The sequence below is a fragment of the Ascaphus truei genome, chromosome 3, assembly GCF_040206685.1.
Source record: "Ascaphus truei isolate aAscTru1 chromosome 3, aAscTru1.hap1, whole genome shotgun sequence".
Classification (NCBI taxonomy): Eukaryota; Metazoa; Chordata; class Amphibia; order Anura; family Ascaphidae; genus Ascaphus; species Ascaphus truei.
The window spans coordinates 398555488-398569952 of NC_134485.1; the positions used below are offsets into that span (position 1 = coordinate 398555488).

The following is a 14465-nucleotide window of genomic DNA, read 5'->3' on the forward strand; positions in this document are numbered from 1 at the left end:
GGCCAAGTCTCAGGGCCACTGGCACCGGAGACACTTCATCACCCTTCTCTGTCCTGCTCACCACTGACGTGGTCCCTCTGAAGTGTGCCAATTGTATCTATCTTCGTGCAGAGATACAACAGCCCTATTGGCTGTATTCCCCACCTGAGGTGCAGCCCCTGAGACTGCTGGTAATTGTAGTTCCCCTTGGCGGAGCCTGTGTAATGGCCGCTGCAACTATTAGGCCACTGCGCATGTGCGAGCCTCACACTGAGCATGCGCGACTTCCAAAATGGTGGCTCCCACTAGCCGGGTGCGCCGCGCTAGCTCCAGTGACCCGTCGCCACTCTGGCTCCCAATCGCAGCGCTCCCTCATCCATGCCGGTCCCGCCCATCACTTCGGCGGAACCCGGCATCCACAGCACCAGCCGTAGCCTCCCCTTGTTTTACCAAGTCCAATTTGCTTCATTTTGTATACTAACCTCTTGTGTGGAACCGTATCAAAAGCCTTTGCAAAATCTAAGTAGACCACATCAACTGCATTACCCTGGTCTAAATTCCTACTTATCTCTTCAAGAAACTAAGAAGGATAGTTTGGCACGACCTATGCTTCATATATCCGTGCTGACTATTAATACTTATTTTGTTTCACATTAGGTAGTCCTGAATATTATCCCATACTAAACCTACAAGTAGCTTCTCCACTATTGATATCAGGCTTAAAAGTCTGTAATTCCCCGGTTGTGATCTAGCTCCACTTGTAAATATAGTCACCACATCTGCTTTACGCTAATCTTGTTTTACTGAACCCGTGGAAATGGAATCATTGAATATTAAATGTAATAGTTTATCAATAATTGAACCTTTTGGTGCAATCCATTGTTTCAGGTGCTTTGTTTACTTTAATTTGATCAGGCCTCCTTCTTCCTCAGTTAACAAATTGTTTGTTAATATACTGTACAAGCTTCCTCCTGTGGCACAATTATTGCAATTGATTCCTTCCTGGTAAATACAGTACACAAGCAAATAATTAGTTTAATACTTGTTTTTTCCTTATCTCCAATAATTTGCCTGCACATCTCCCACTGAAATGGTCTATATTTTCTTTTTTTATATTATTGTTATTAAAGTGCTTAAATAACTTTTTAAGGTTTATCTTACTCTCTATTGCAATCCTAAGGGTATACATTGATAAGTGTGCTTTTCTAACAATGTTTTAAAGACATTTATCTTCCACACTTTTTCCTGCAAAAATGTCATTCCAGTATATTCCTTGTAGATTATTCCTCAGTTTATTAAAATCTGCCTTTCTAAAACGTAAACCCATATAATATGTTTTTTGATCATTTATTTCAGATGAGACCATAATATTATCCCTGTTTCCCAAATGTTCCCATACTTTAATATTTGTTTTTACTTCTACATTGTTTGATATGACCCCCCCCCCCCCACAAAAAACACAGATGAGCAGCGCAACAGGGGATTGTGTAAGTAAAAATTAATGTATTATTACAGTATTATTACGCCATATCGTCAATGTTCCCATGTCTCTGGCTGGTAATTGCTAATTCATTAGTGGAGATGGACCACAACACCCAGTCCTGCAGGAAACGGGTTCTCAACAGCCTTGTGAAGATACATAGGGGCCTATTCTATAAGGCTTCATATACAAAATCGCTGGTCTGGCTACGCCGCCAGTTTTTTATTATTGCTATCACGGTATGCAGAAAGCCTCGATTACCTGTGATAGCAAAATTCCCTAAATGGGCGAGTAGCCGGCGACGTGAGGATCGCCTCTCTCTAAAGGGCTCACCCAGCGACCTGCAGCGATCTGTCCGGCGCATATCTCGCCAGCGATCGCAAGATTTTAATATACTGTACATTTTAAAACTAGTGGAGATGAGCAGGGGGTCTCTGGAGCATAACCGCATTGATTTCAGGTCCTGGAATCCCGAGATATAGGCCCTGCTATGGGGTGCCGGTATCTCCTATGCATTTTATTCCCACGGTCACGTATCTCAGGAAGCAGGGGATCCCCGGACCTGAAATCAACGCGGTTCTGCACCGGAGACCCCCTGCTCATCTACAGTAGTATTAAAATTTATATTAAAACGGCTTCATTACCTTAGCGTCTAGCCGCTAAGGCAATTAAGGGGTTAAACCCCAATAGCCTGTTTCTCGGGGCAGAGGGGGTGGATGAAGGGGGTAGTAGTCCCAGGGTGGGTGCTTAGGCCTGGCTGATAAGTTGCGGGAGGAGTTAACTCTTCATTACCTTAACGGTCCTCACGGGTTCTGGGGCATTCAGGGTACACTTCCGGACTGCTGCCTGTTCACTCAACGCGTTTCGCTGGCTCAGCAGCTTCGTCAGGAGTTCGAACTCCTGACAAAGCTGCTGAGCCAGCGAAACGCGTTTAATCCAGGCAGTCCAGAAGTGTACCCTGAATGCCCCAGAGCCCGTGAGGATCCATTCTGTGATCGATCGCTAAACCGGAAGTGACGCGACGGGCCGGACCGGAAGTGACGTGACGCAACTCCGGGAGTGGGGTGGATGGCAAACGCTGAATCTGCGCATTGATTTCTATGTGTCTATGCACATGATGCTCATATGAGTGCATTATTTATTGCTTTTACCAATACATTGATAGTGAACATAACAATGTTGCACTAAAGGTGTCATTCTTTCTATCGAGGGTTTGCTCTGCTGACACCAGAGAGTTTATATCAAGCAAGACCTCTCTACATACTGCTGAGTCCACATCATTTCATCCATTACTATCAACTGCTGAATTTAAACTGGGAGAATGTGAGTTCCCAATCAGGATTCCTGTATAGATTGCTTTTTTCTGTTTGAGGCATATTACACTATTATATATTTTTTCTTCTATATATGGTGACACCTGCGCTCCCCACAAGCTTCCCCCCACCAGTCAAGATAGCAGAAACTGGATCTTCTCCAAAGAGGGTTGAGCAGCAAAGTTCGCCATTAATATATATATTTTCATGATTTATGAGCACTTTGATTATTGATATTAATCACTATTTATTTATTAATTATATATCACACTCATTAGAAGCACCTCATTTTTTGTTTTACACTCTCCCCAGCTTCACGCCAACTTTTCCTGACGTGAGGATTTTGGGGAAAAACTCGCTGTTCTAGAGCCACGATTAGCCTCAATAAACTAATCGAGGTACTGGAATTGCACGAGTTTCAGAACCTGCCGATAAGTGGCTTATCACCGCTCACTGGGTGATGTGTTTCGGACGGCTGAAAAAATTGGCGATTCATGCATTATCGGCAATTTATGGAGGCTTACAGAATAGCAGTAGGCATTGTGGCTGAAAAGGCCTCAATTAGTGGGTTATCGAGGCTTATAGAATACACCCCATAGTGTCTGACATATCAACGGGCTCAATAGATGGTCACTACGCTTGTCGCCTCATGCGCTTTGTCTGGGGAACACATTCAGGCTATATACTGTATAGGGCAAATCAAAACGATGTCACATGATGACTAATTGATTCTCATTACAAAAGAAATGTGCCAGGATCGCACAACACATTCATACTGTACATAGGGAATTAAAAAAACATCAACAATGCTAAAAATATAATAAAATAAAACAAAAAACAAGGACAAATAATAATAAGTGAATAATAAGAGTAGTAATAATAATAATTACGATAATTATAATAATAAAAACAAAATAAATAATTAAATACACAAGAAAATAATAAAATTAAAAATACAAAAAATAATGAATAATGGTAAATCCTAAATAAATTAATAATACTAATAATAATAAATATAAATAAGTGTATAAATAAAAACAAGAAATAATTAAACATAACATTAATAATATAAAACACAAAAGGCATAAGGCAGCACAACAAACATACAGTAGTACAAATAGTATTAAAATAGAAAAAGCATTGACCATCATTTAAATAAAGGAACCAAATCAAGCATTTAATTAAGACCCTGAGGGTTTTGGTTTTGGAATGTAAAATTTTTAAATGGTTCTGTCTGCAATAATTTGAGGTCTCTATTGTCTCCTCTAGGGTCTTTAGGTACAACTTCAAGGCCCCTGAACCACAGACCATCCGTATTACCTAAATGGTGGTCAAGAAAATGTATTGCTAAACCGTGTACCCTTTTACCTTAATTGATAAGGCGCTTAGCATTCTTAATGCCATTAATATACGCACCCATGTATGTTTTTAGAGTCCTATTGGATTTACCAATATACTGCGACCCGCATGGGCAAGTGATCATGTACACCACAAAATTGGAAGGATAGTTTATAAAACTTGAAACTTAAAATTCTTGACCAGTGGTCGCTGCTTTAATCAGCTTATCACATGCCATGTATTACACATTACACAATGTCCACAGGAAAAGTTACCCACTTGCCTCTGCAGAAAATTGCTACCCTATAGGTTAGTAACGGGCCCCTTAAGAGCACTAGTAGCAAGAATATTCTTAATATTGAGCATTTAAAAAGAAACCACTTTTGGTTTGTCCGCCAAATTACCGTTAAAAATAGAGCCCATTTGTAACAATTTTCCTAATTTGGGAGTCCTCTTGAGTGTTTACAGTGTTTGGTTACAAAGAATGGCCTTTGAGATGTATCTAGATCTTTGGTTCTAGCCTTGGGGCCTCATGCAGTAAGCGTTGATAAGGGAAATATGGCCATGTTATAGCCAAAATTGGGTTTGAGATTCAGTAAGCGCCGATAAGTGCTTCATATCGCCAGGTTTCGGAGCCGATAATTTGGTTATGGCCAGTCGCCTGCCGATAAGCCTGTTTTCGACACTGATCGCCACTTTTTTAAATCGGCTGGATTCAACAAAAAAAAACAGCTTATCGGGGCTGATCGGCACTACGAAATTGAGATGTTATGGCCGATTTCTCCCGCCAACTAAAGTTGGCAGTTTGGACGGGAGAACGATCGCTAAGGCTGAGAAAAAAAACATCTTCTGTACATCAATGGAAGTCAATGGAGCGGGGACGTATAACAGTATAGTACTGTTTACGTTTCATTGCTCACAATACAAGGGGGATTTGCATTACAGTGTGGGGGCATTCCCTGCATTGTGTCACAGCTGATGTGTCTTATTTGCATAACATTCGACTTTTACATGTTTTCAGCATTTGCGGGTCACATTACTCATCATGTGATGATGTGGCAAGGGAAAATACTATACTACACTCTTAAAGGAGAACCTCACATCATATCACACATTTTACTCAACTCAGCGACAATTATTTACATGATGTCACACATGTCACACATGTCACTCATACACAGTATATTCATCTTCCTTTACATTACACAATGCTTGTAATGTGACACGCATCTTTAAACGTTCATGTACATCTGTCTTCTCATGTTTACATATACTTTTGGGTCCTCCCTATTTTCATGACGTCACTTATTGGACGCTCAATCACATTGCATGTTTACATTGTAACCGTTGCATTACAAGCACTTCAACCTAACTTATACACACATGTACAGTAATTCATCATTGGGACACCTTGTAAACTCATTCTATACCAACTATCCTCCTTACACAAATGCATGCATATGCACACGACTATTCATTGTTGCCAACATGTCACAATAACATGGATAATTACACATGTTACACAAAACTTTTCCCACGTCAATCTCAGCCTTTTTGTCTCATTACATGACTGACTCTTGCGTTCACAAGTGTTACATGCATTGCACATGCAACTATTTATTTGCAAGCAATCTTTGTACAAAGCTTCACGTCACATCATTGCCAAATATCATCATTCCCTGCAGAATACACACAACAAATACTTAGAACAACAAGTGCACACAGCTTGCCACAGAAGTACTTTATTATGTTAATGTAACACCTTGCATTTTACTATGTCACCTGACATCATCACATACCTATTTAAAGGACGCACATTACCTGCTCATTCACAGCTACTCATTTCAAAATGTTGCGAATGTTTAGGAGACGGAGGAACATTCTTTTCTATGACATGCTTGATGATGAAGACAATCATATAGGGCAAGGGAGGGACACACCGAGGGACAGTGACAGTGACGCGGATACGACAGGGACAGGGAGAGGGACAGGCCGAGGGACAGGTAGAGGGACAGGAGATCAGAGGAGAAGACAGAGGAGACAACTTGTGCCTCGTCCGCGTCTGTACAGGGAGAGAACCCTGTTAGATGGGATGAGTGAGGAGGAGATTGTAAGTCGCTATCGTTTGAGTTCAGCAGCAATCTTAGCTCTTTATCAGGAGATAAGGGGGGATTTAGATTTTTTCACAGCCAGAGGTCGTGCAGTCCCTGGGCTTGTTAAAATGCTGTGCTCATTACATTATCTTGCTTCCGCGTCATACCAGACAACTGTGGGCATAGTGGGCGGGGTCTCGCAATCTACATTCTCGCGGGCCTTGACCCAGTTTCTCTATGCACTCAATAGACGCGCTAGGAATTATATTCATTTTCCTACAGAGGCGACAGAGTGGCTGGAAGTCAGGACTGGCTTTTATAATATAGCAGGGATACCATGTGTGCTGGGTGCAATCGATTGCACACATGTTGCTTTGATTGCACCTAGTCAGAGTGAGCATGTGTACCGCAATCGGAAGCACTACCATTCACTCAATGTACAGGTGGTATGTGATGCCACGATGAGGATAATGCATGTGGTACCCAAGTTCCCTGGTTCCAGTCACGATTCCTCTATCCTGAGGAACTCTTCAGTCTTCCATGCGTTCGAAGAGGGACATTTTGAACCTGGTTGGCTGCTGGGTGAGTACATATTTACATGTTCTAACACAAAACACATGTTGATTTAGGAATGTTGGCATTGTACAATTTGATCACTAATGTCAGCTTATGTGTGCTCCATTCATTATAGGTGACTCAGGATACGGAATTAGGCCGTGGCTCTTGACTCCGGTGCTAAACCCTCAAACTGAAGCAGAGGACAGGTACAATGCAGCCCATATATCTACAAGATCTGTTATAGAGAGGACATTTGGCCTACTCAAGACCAGGTTTAGGTGTCTGGACAGAACTGGTGGGGCTCTTCTATACAAGCCTCAAAAAGTGTCTGATATTATCCTTGCCTGTTGCATTTTGCACAATGTTGCACTCAGGCACAATGTACAGTCAGACCTAGCTGAGGCTTTGGTAGACGAGCATCCCACCCATGTAGCTGCTGAAAATGAACAAACAGCCAGTGGTGGCCAGACACGACAGAATCTCATCAATTCATTTTTTTCTTGTAAGTACAAACTCATATGTTCCTAGTACTACTTTTATAGTTTAATTATGTTATATTAACAATAATGTTTCTTTATATAACCTTCTGTTAGGACACAGATGAATATGGGTTGCACACCTTTCTTTTCTCTGCTGTGTGCACAAAGGGATGTGGCACCGGTATGTTATTGTTGCACAGGTTATATAATCCCTCTTCAATTGTACTTTAGTTGTGTGTATGTGAATACAACTTGGGTAACAAAGCAATAATATTTTAGCATTGTGTTATTCCTTATGCTAAGACAAAACACATATTATGCCCATAATCATTCATGCTTCTAGTATGCTTACATACAATGTTATTGGTGCAGTGTAACATGTACATCCATATGATGTGTACACCAGGCTGATTTACATTTTGAATGTCATGAAATATACATGGTGTTGTACATTTAACACCAAATACACACTTTGCTGTGTTGTTTACGGTACTGAAGATGGCATGTCAATGTTTGCAATTTATATATTGTTCCTTTGCATTATAGGTATATCTCCAGTATGACTGATCATGGTATGTATATTTGCTGACATCTCTCATAAGATGTGGCTACCTCAATCTTCCTATAATTATTGGAACTAAAAACCCAACATATTGGTTTAAACACAAATGTTACATATATGTACTTTCTGTATCATGTATATGCATTTAGCTACTCTTGAGCTTTCATGTGCATTGTATTACAAAATGATTACTCACATTTCATCACATTTTATGTAGGTTTCCTTATAATTTCCATTAATGTAATATAGAGGTGGTTGGAGAAAAGGGGATAACTGTACTTATTTGTTTACTTACGGGAGCACATTCATCACTAGCATAGACACACTTTTTAAGACAACTGTTTGTGTCTCTATCAATTGGTGTAGGATCCATGTATAACACCGACAAATGATAACACCAGCTTTATTATGGTAGCTTATATCATCATATTGACTATACTATGTATTTCTAAACGATTAATAAACACAGTAAACTATAGTTAGTTAGGTTAATGAAATATACACAGAAACGTACTTCATAACATGATGGTGATGTCATATTCAGAACATCATGCATTGGAGGGGACCATAACATCTGGCCACTAACATTATTTGCTACAGTCCCAAACCATTTTATCTACATACCCATGTAACAAGAGATTTTAAAAATAAATGGCTACTTGGTTGTAAGTGTCCTTTACATTGGGAGAAGGAGTGGCTCACTGAGTAAAGACACACACTGGCACTGATAGTTTGAAGCAGGGGAGTCTGGTTCAATTCCCGGTGTGGGCTCCTTGTGACCTTGGCCAAGTCACTTTATCTCCCTGTGCCTCATGCGGCAAAAAAACATTTGTACGTTCCACGGGCCAGGGACCTCAGGCTGAAACATGTGTCTGTAAATCGCTGCGTACAACTAGCAGCCCTATACATGAACATGCTCATATTATTATTATTATTGTTACATAGTTTCGACAGTCATACGTTCCATTACATATTAGAATACACAAATGTGTTAGCAGAGTGGGAATGGTTGTTATATATAAAACACACCATGTCATAAAATGTTAGTAGTCATTAAAGAACACTCAATAAAAATTCATGAGGCACTCTTTTGCAACATCATTATGTTAATTAAGTGCTTATGCAATATAGGCATAAGGGTATCACATTTTTAATTGTTTGTTAATAAGCGCTGCAAGCAATATAAAATTAGTTCCATATGTAGTATAGTAGTCGGTGGCTCCTCCTCACAATCATCTCATATAAAGGTAGACTCTTCTGAAATCATACATTGATCCGATTGTATCTTCCCCGACATCTCTGAAATACAGCAAACACATGATGGTCAAAGATGGCACCTTACTAGATATGCATCCGTGACAACGCGTTACGCAGCTCTATATGATTGTGTAGATACACACGTCACTCACTTATATGTTAGAAGTAAAACTGTTCATCAGTATGTAATGTTTCTTTAAATTTGTAGCAGGCATAACTATGTATAAGAAGTGAACGTTGCCTGTATACTGAAAGATGTGCGCGCACATCTTTGTGTGCGCACGCACTTCACGCTTGGCTCCACTAACTGTTAGCGCATGCGCAAAACAAAGCGTACGTTGTGCGTTCAATACATGTTGAAAATACCAGTAAACATAACATCTTTATTTCAAATACAATGAAGACGAAACTACATTCGTTCTAAACGAGTACATCTGTATTCTTTTTAAACAGACGTGTTTGAACAGAAAGCACGGCCGATAACACAATGCGCAAATGCAATACGTGTGACGTCATGTTAAGCCAGCGTGAAACGCACGCTAACACTCCTCCCACTCAATTAACATTCGGCTAACGCCCAGGGTACGCCTACAAACACTGAGCCGCACGCATCACACACTGCAGTTACCGTTACTATAACAAAACATGACAGCCAATAGGCTTTGAGGCGCGCACGTCGCTTGGGGGCGGGACTTACATCACTAATCCTTTTTAAGGACGCCTTGGCCCATGACAAGGGTCCCACGTCATACGTGGTGGACCCGGTTTTCAATGTTGTAGATGTTGCATGATAACAAAACAGGTATGTGTTAGAGTAATGGTAAAATGTTGCTAATATGTTTAAAGGGATAGGAAAGTACGTATATTTATTCCGTCAGCAATGTGTACTACTCTTTCAGGTCCTACTATATTGTATTAGGAAACAATTTGTTTGTGATCGCTACATGTTATGCAGTCTGCAATGTTACGCTGTATCCACGCATTGAAAGTGAAAATGGTGGTTACAAAAAAAAAAAAAATTTAAACGCAGAGTCAACGCATAACGATTGTTATATTTACCATTCTTCTAGAATTAACTCTTCGCCTGGCTGCAACTGGTCGCTCCAGAAATGCAAGCCATTTTCATCCACGCTTAACCCAACCGCTGAATCCAGTATGGCACATATCTCCTCCAGGATGCGCTCATAGGAATCGCCACTGCTTTCTTCAAATAATTGGTCGGGAGGTAGGTTCATTTCTTCCGGTTCCCATTCCAATGCAATTTCAGCTGAAAGGCTTGGTACATAATCATAGTACTTTTGTTCTTGTACAATGTGGGTTTCAGGAATGGAGGCTGCAGATATTGCAGCACGTATCGATTCAAACGGATCAGTAGTAGCGGATACATTGCTATTGCCATTAGGAATAAATATGCCTTTCACGACAATATAAGTGCCGTCTTTCAGGATAAATTGTTTTTCCGGGGCAATCTTCCAGAAACCATAGGTGTGTTGTAGCTTATCCTGGTCACGTTCAAAAAAGTCATTACTTGATAAAGTGAATCTTATTGAGGAATTAAAATTCCGTGCATGCTTACGGTCTTGGTAATAAGGATATTTTGCTCGAATGAAATCATCGATTTGGCGTGTGCTTGCTTTCTGTCCGCGACTGTTCAAGATGGCTTCACAGATCATGTACTTATACCCTAAAAGGGGATTAATATTGTTAACGAATTCATCAGCCATGTCTGAGTAGCACAAAAGCTGTGTGCAGGTCTGTGTTATTTGCTCATCAAAATGAATGTGCTGAATGGCTAACAAACTCCTGTTTTTCCTTGTCAAGGTCAACAAAAGTAACTACTTTGACTCCTTATTTCAAACGCCAATTGGATTTGTTTGTCTAATTGGGTTAACAGTTGTGGTTCGTGATATGGGACTGTGGGAGAAACATTTCTCCTTCTTTTATCTCGTTTGTGAAAAACATCCCTAGACTGTGAATGCGTTCACATAGTGTTTTTTTGAAAACTAACAAAGACCAGTGTGTGAAAATATTTCTTAGCCAGGCATATCAGTAAAAACACACCTGCAAAAAGAAATGTTTTTTCCCCGCTTACATTTCTGTGTGTATGTGAAAGTCTGGTTAACTCCCTGTCTGCATGAGTTTAAATACGTGTGTATATATATATATATATATATATATATATATATATATATATATATATATATATATATATATATATATATATATATATATAAATATATCTCTTATAAAAATATATATATATTTATATATAATATTTTTTTTTTTTTTATATTGCAGGAGTACACACAACATTGATGGCATTAAGTATACCTTGTATGAAACCTATTTAAATGGTGAGAAACATGATTGAATTAAGTAATAAACATTTGTTTAAGCACAATACTGTTAGAGTCTCATACTTAGGATATTTCTCAAACATTAGGCCTGTATTATTAAAATAGTGTGCTTTCACAAGGAAGCATGAAGTGTATTAGTTTGTGTATACCAGTTTATATAGTACTATATATATATATATATATATATATATATATATATATATATATATACACACATATATACACATATATATACACATATATATACACATATATATATACACATATATATACACATATATATACACATATATATACACATATATATATATATATATACACACTCACACACTCACACTCACACTCACTCAGTGTGTGTGTGTGTGTGTGTGTGTGTGTGTGTGTGTGTGTGTGTGTGTGTGTGTGTGTGTGTGTGTGTGTGTATATATTATTATACATTCTGAGATGTTATAGAAACGAACACACAACTGATTAAAGGACAAAATTACAATGGCCAAGCAAGGCAAAGGTAAGTAATAATTTACACATAATCCTGCTGTACACGTACAAGAAAGATGTTTGCACTTACTTAGGTGTTTTAATAATTGCATGTGACTAATATGCATATGCAATTCTTACATCAATTAACACACCCAAATGCAATGTTTTGCTGCAAAGTCAATGGCAGCTTCTCTAAACTTAGCAACTGGCTCCTGGTGGACCATTACTGAACAGACGATTACAACATAAATATTTATAACACAATTAATTATGAGTGTTAACATTTCCAAAACTTCACGTGTACAAGAACATAGTTGAAAGTTTGGAAACAACACAGTCTTCAGCATACATACAATAGTAATTAGATAATCTGAAGTCAACAAAACAAGGCCAAAGACATATTTTCTGAATTATAACATTTATTTTTTTTGTTCCTTTTGCGAGCGAGTAACAGGCCTGCTTGTTGTCTCTTGAATTTTCCTTTTTCTTTTGCCACCAACTTTAGGCACAACAGAGCCACTTTGAGTGGCCTCTGGCACTTCACGGGCAGGGCTTGTGGCCAGTGACTGTTCACCTACGGGGCTTGTGGCCAGTGACTCACCTACAGGGCTTGTGGCCAGTGACTCACCTACAGGGCTTTTGGGCAGTGATTCACCTACAGGGCTTTTGGGCAGCGATTCACCTACAGGGCTTTTGGGCAGCGATTCACCTACAGGGCTTTTGGGCAGCGACTCACCTACAGGGCTTTTGGGTAGTGACTGTTCACGGACAGGGCTTGTGCCCAGTGACACATGTGAGCAAGTTGGTAGACACTGCACAAGTGATGGTTGGTCTGTTTCATGTGTGTCTTGTTTTGTTTTTGTCGCCTCCTTTGTAGGTGTCTGCTGCTGAATTTGTACAGATGGCAGCGGTAGGATGTCATCAGGAACCTGCACAGCAATGTCTGCTACTTGACCGGTAACATTTGGGCCTGGTGAATGAATATCAGATGAATGTGGTGAAAACTGACCTGCATGAACAGATCCTGGCTGGGAGGTGTTGAATTGTGGTACATTAGTCATTCTCCAGTAATTAGCTTGTGTTTGCTGAACAACTAATGCTTCGAATGAGGTGTTGATTTTTTGCAACTGTTTAGGCACTTCAATGAAGACTCTGTGGAGATGTGCCAATTGTGATACTGTTTCTTCCTGCAGTCCAATCATCCTTTCCAGCACTGTCATCATGTCTGAATGGCGACGATTTTCTGCGTCCACTATTTTTCCCTCTGAAGCTACAATTGCATCGTATGTGGAAGTTGATGGACGATTTGGCGGTACAACAGTTTCTATTGGCACCTCTTCATGGTCACATGATTGTATTTCAGTCTCTTCTGTGGCGTCATCCTCATCATACTCATCATCCTCATCACCATGATGTTCTAAAAAGAAATGTACACATTATTAAATGGCATGTTAATGTATGCTGTGTTACTATGTAATTGTACTGTGTCCTAAGTAACACCTAACATGTTAGCATACGTTTTATAACCTCATTAAAAACTACCTTGACTTACGAATAATGTTTGGACTCAGTATGAAATATGAATGAATGAAAAGTTGCTCTAAACTCAGAAGTCCTACATGATAATTAACATCACTAACACAATACATGTTGCCTTACACTTAATTTTCACTGACACTAAGTAATCCTATTTAAAGAAGATGTGCAAAACAAATAATGCACATGACAACATAACATATAGAAGAGCACATATTATATGGCCAGCAAATGATACACTCACCTTCTAGTAGTGTTGAGCTGGCTGACCCAGGTGAAGACACTTGTTCCATCTCAGGTGACACATGTCCTCCAGGGGCAACTATATATAACAATAACATAAGTTTTACATTTACATGTGTAAATATTGAACAAACACTTATTGTATGTTCTGTATTTATGATTAACTAACAACATCAGTTCCTTAACCGAAAATGTGTGTGAAAGTGAACATAAATAGTTGTAATAACACTGTACATGCCTGTGTACTTAGAATTTTTGAGTTCCCTAACATACAACATACTATGTTTCTGCAGTAATGCGTGAGGATAAATAGATTAAATGAGTACATAAAAATCATATGTTGTGTAGTGATATCAGTATCATAATGTACATAACTATCATGAGATGACCATTCACAATGGTTATCATGAAGGTGGTCATATTGCAAAAAGTGTTGTTTTTGGTAGAGGATATGTGTGGTACATTAATCGAAGATGTGGCACACCTGAATGTGGCTGTGACTCAACAAGACAACACATGCAGTGTGTGATAATGTGTCTTTGATAGTAGTTCAACTATAGATATGAGTGAACTAATGTGTGACGTACGCTTTGATAAGTAATGAGTTGTTGGGGCATTTAGTAGCTAGAGTTAAGCTTTCAAATGAGTGTGATTAACTTCAGTTGTGCTATTCAGGTTGTAAGAAAGGTATTCCCTTCCCCAAAAAGCCTAATCAGCCACACCTTTCAATGACTTGAAACAGGTGCAAATGGTGTGAACTAAGTTGACCGTGAAATGAGGCTGTAATTAG

The 14465-nt window shown here is 39.4% G+C and overlaps 2 protein-coding genes and 1 long non-coding RNA gene across 3 annotated transcripts in view; 1 reads left to right on the forward strand and 2 right to left on the reverse strand.

Annotated features, from left to right (window-relative positions):
* MTNR1B (melatonin receptor 1B) overlaps window positions 1–14465 on the reverse strand; it is a 142412-nt gene that overhangs the window by 89178 nt on the left and 38769 nt on the right. The gene's annotated exons all lie outside the window — the stretch shown is intronic.
* On the forward strand, window positions 6626–7422 carry LOC142490352 (uncharacterized). Its single transcript, XR_012800036.1, has 3 exons — window positions 6626–6785; window positions 6895–6967; window positions 7355–7422. It is a non-coding gene; the product is annotated as an uncharacterized LOC142490352 (long non-coding RNA).
* Window positions 12316–13738, reverse strand: LOC142490591 (uncharacterized). Its single transcript, XM_075593005.1, has 2 exons — window positions 13677–13738; window positions 12316–13313 (listed from the first exon to the last, which is right to left on the reverse strand). The coding sequence occupies exons 1-2, from the start codon at window positions 13723–13725 to the stop codon at window positions 12316–12318; spliced, it is 1047 nt and encodes a 348-aa protein (XP_075449120.1). The 5' UTR covers window positions 13726–13738.

Coding starts and splice junctions, on each gene's coding strand:
- LOC142490591 (XM_075593005.1), bottom strand. CDS start 13,725: ATGGAACAAGTGTCTTCACCTGGGTCAGCCAGCTCAACACTACTAGAA. Junction 13,314..13,676: donor CAGCTCAACACTACTAGAAG/GTGAGTGTATCA, acceptor ATTTCTTTTTAG/AACATCATGGTGATGAGGAT.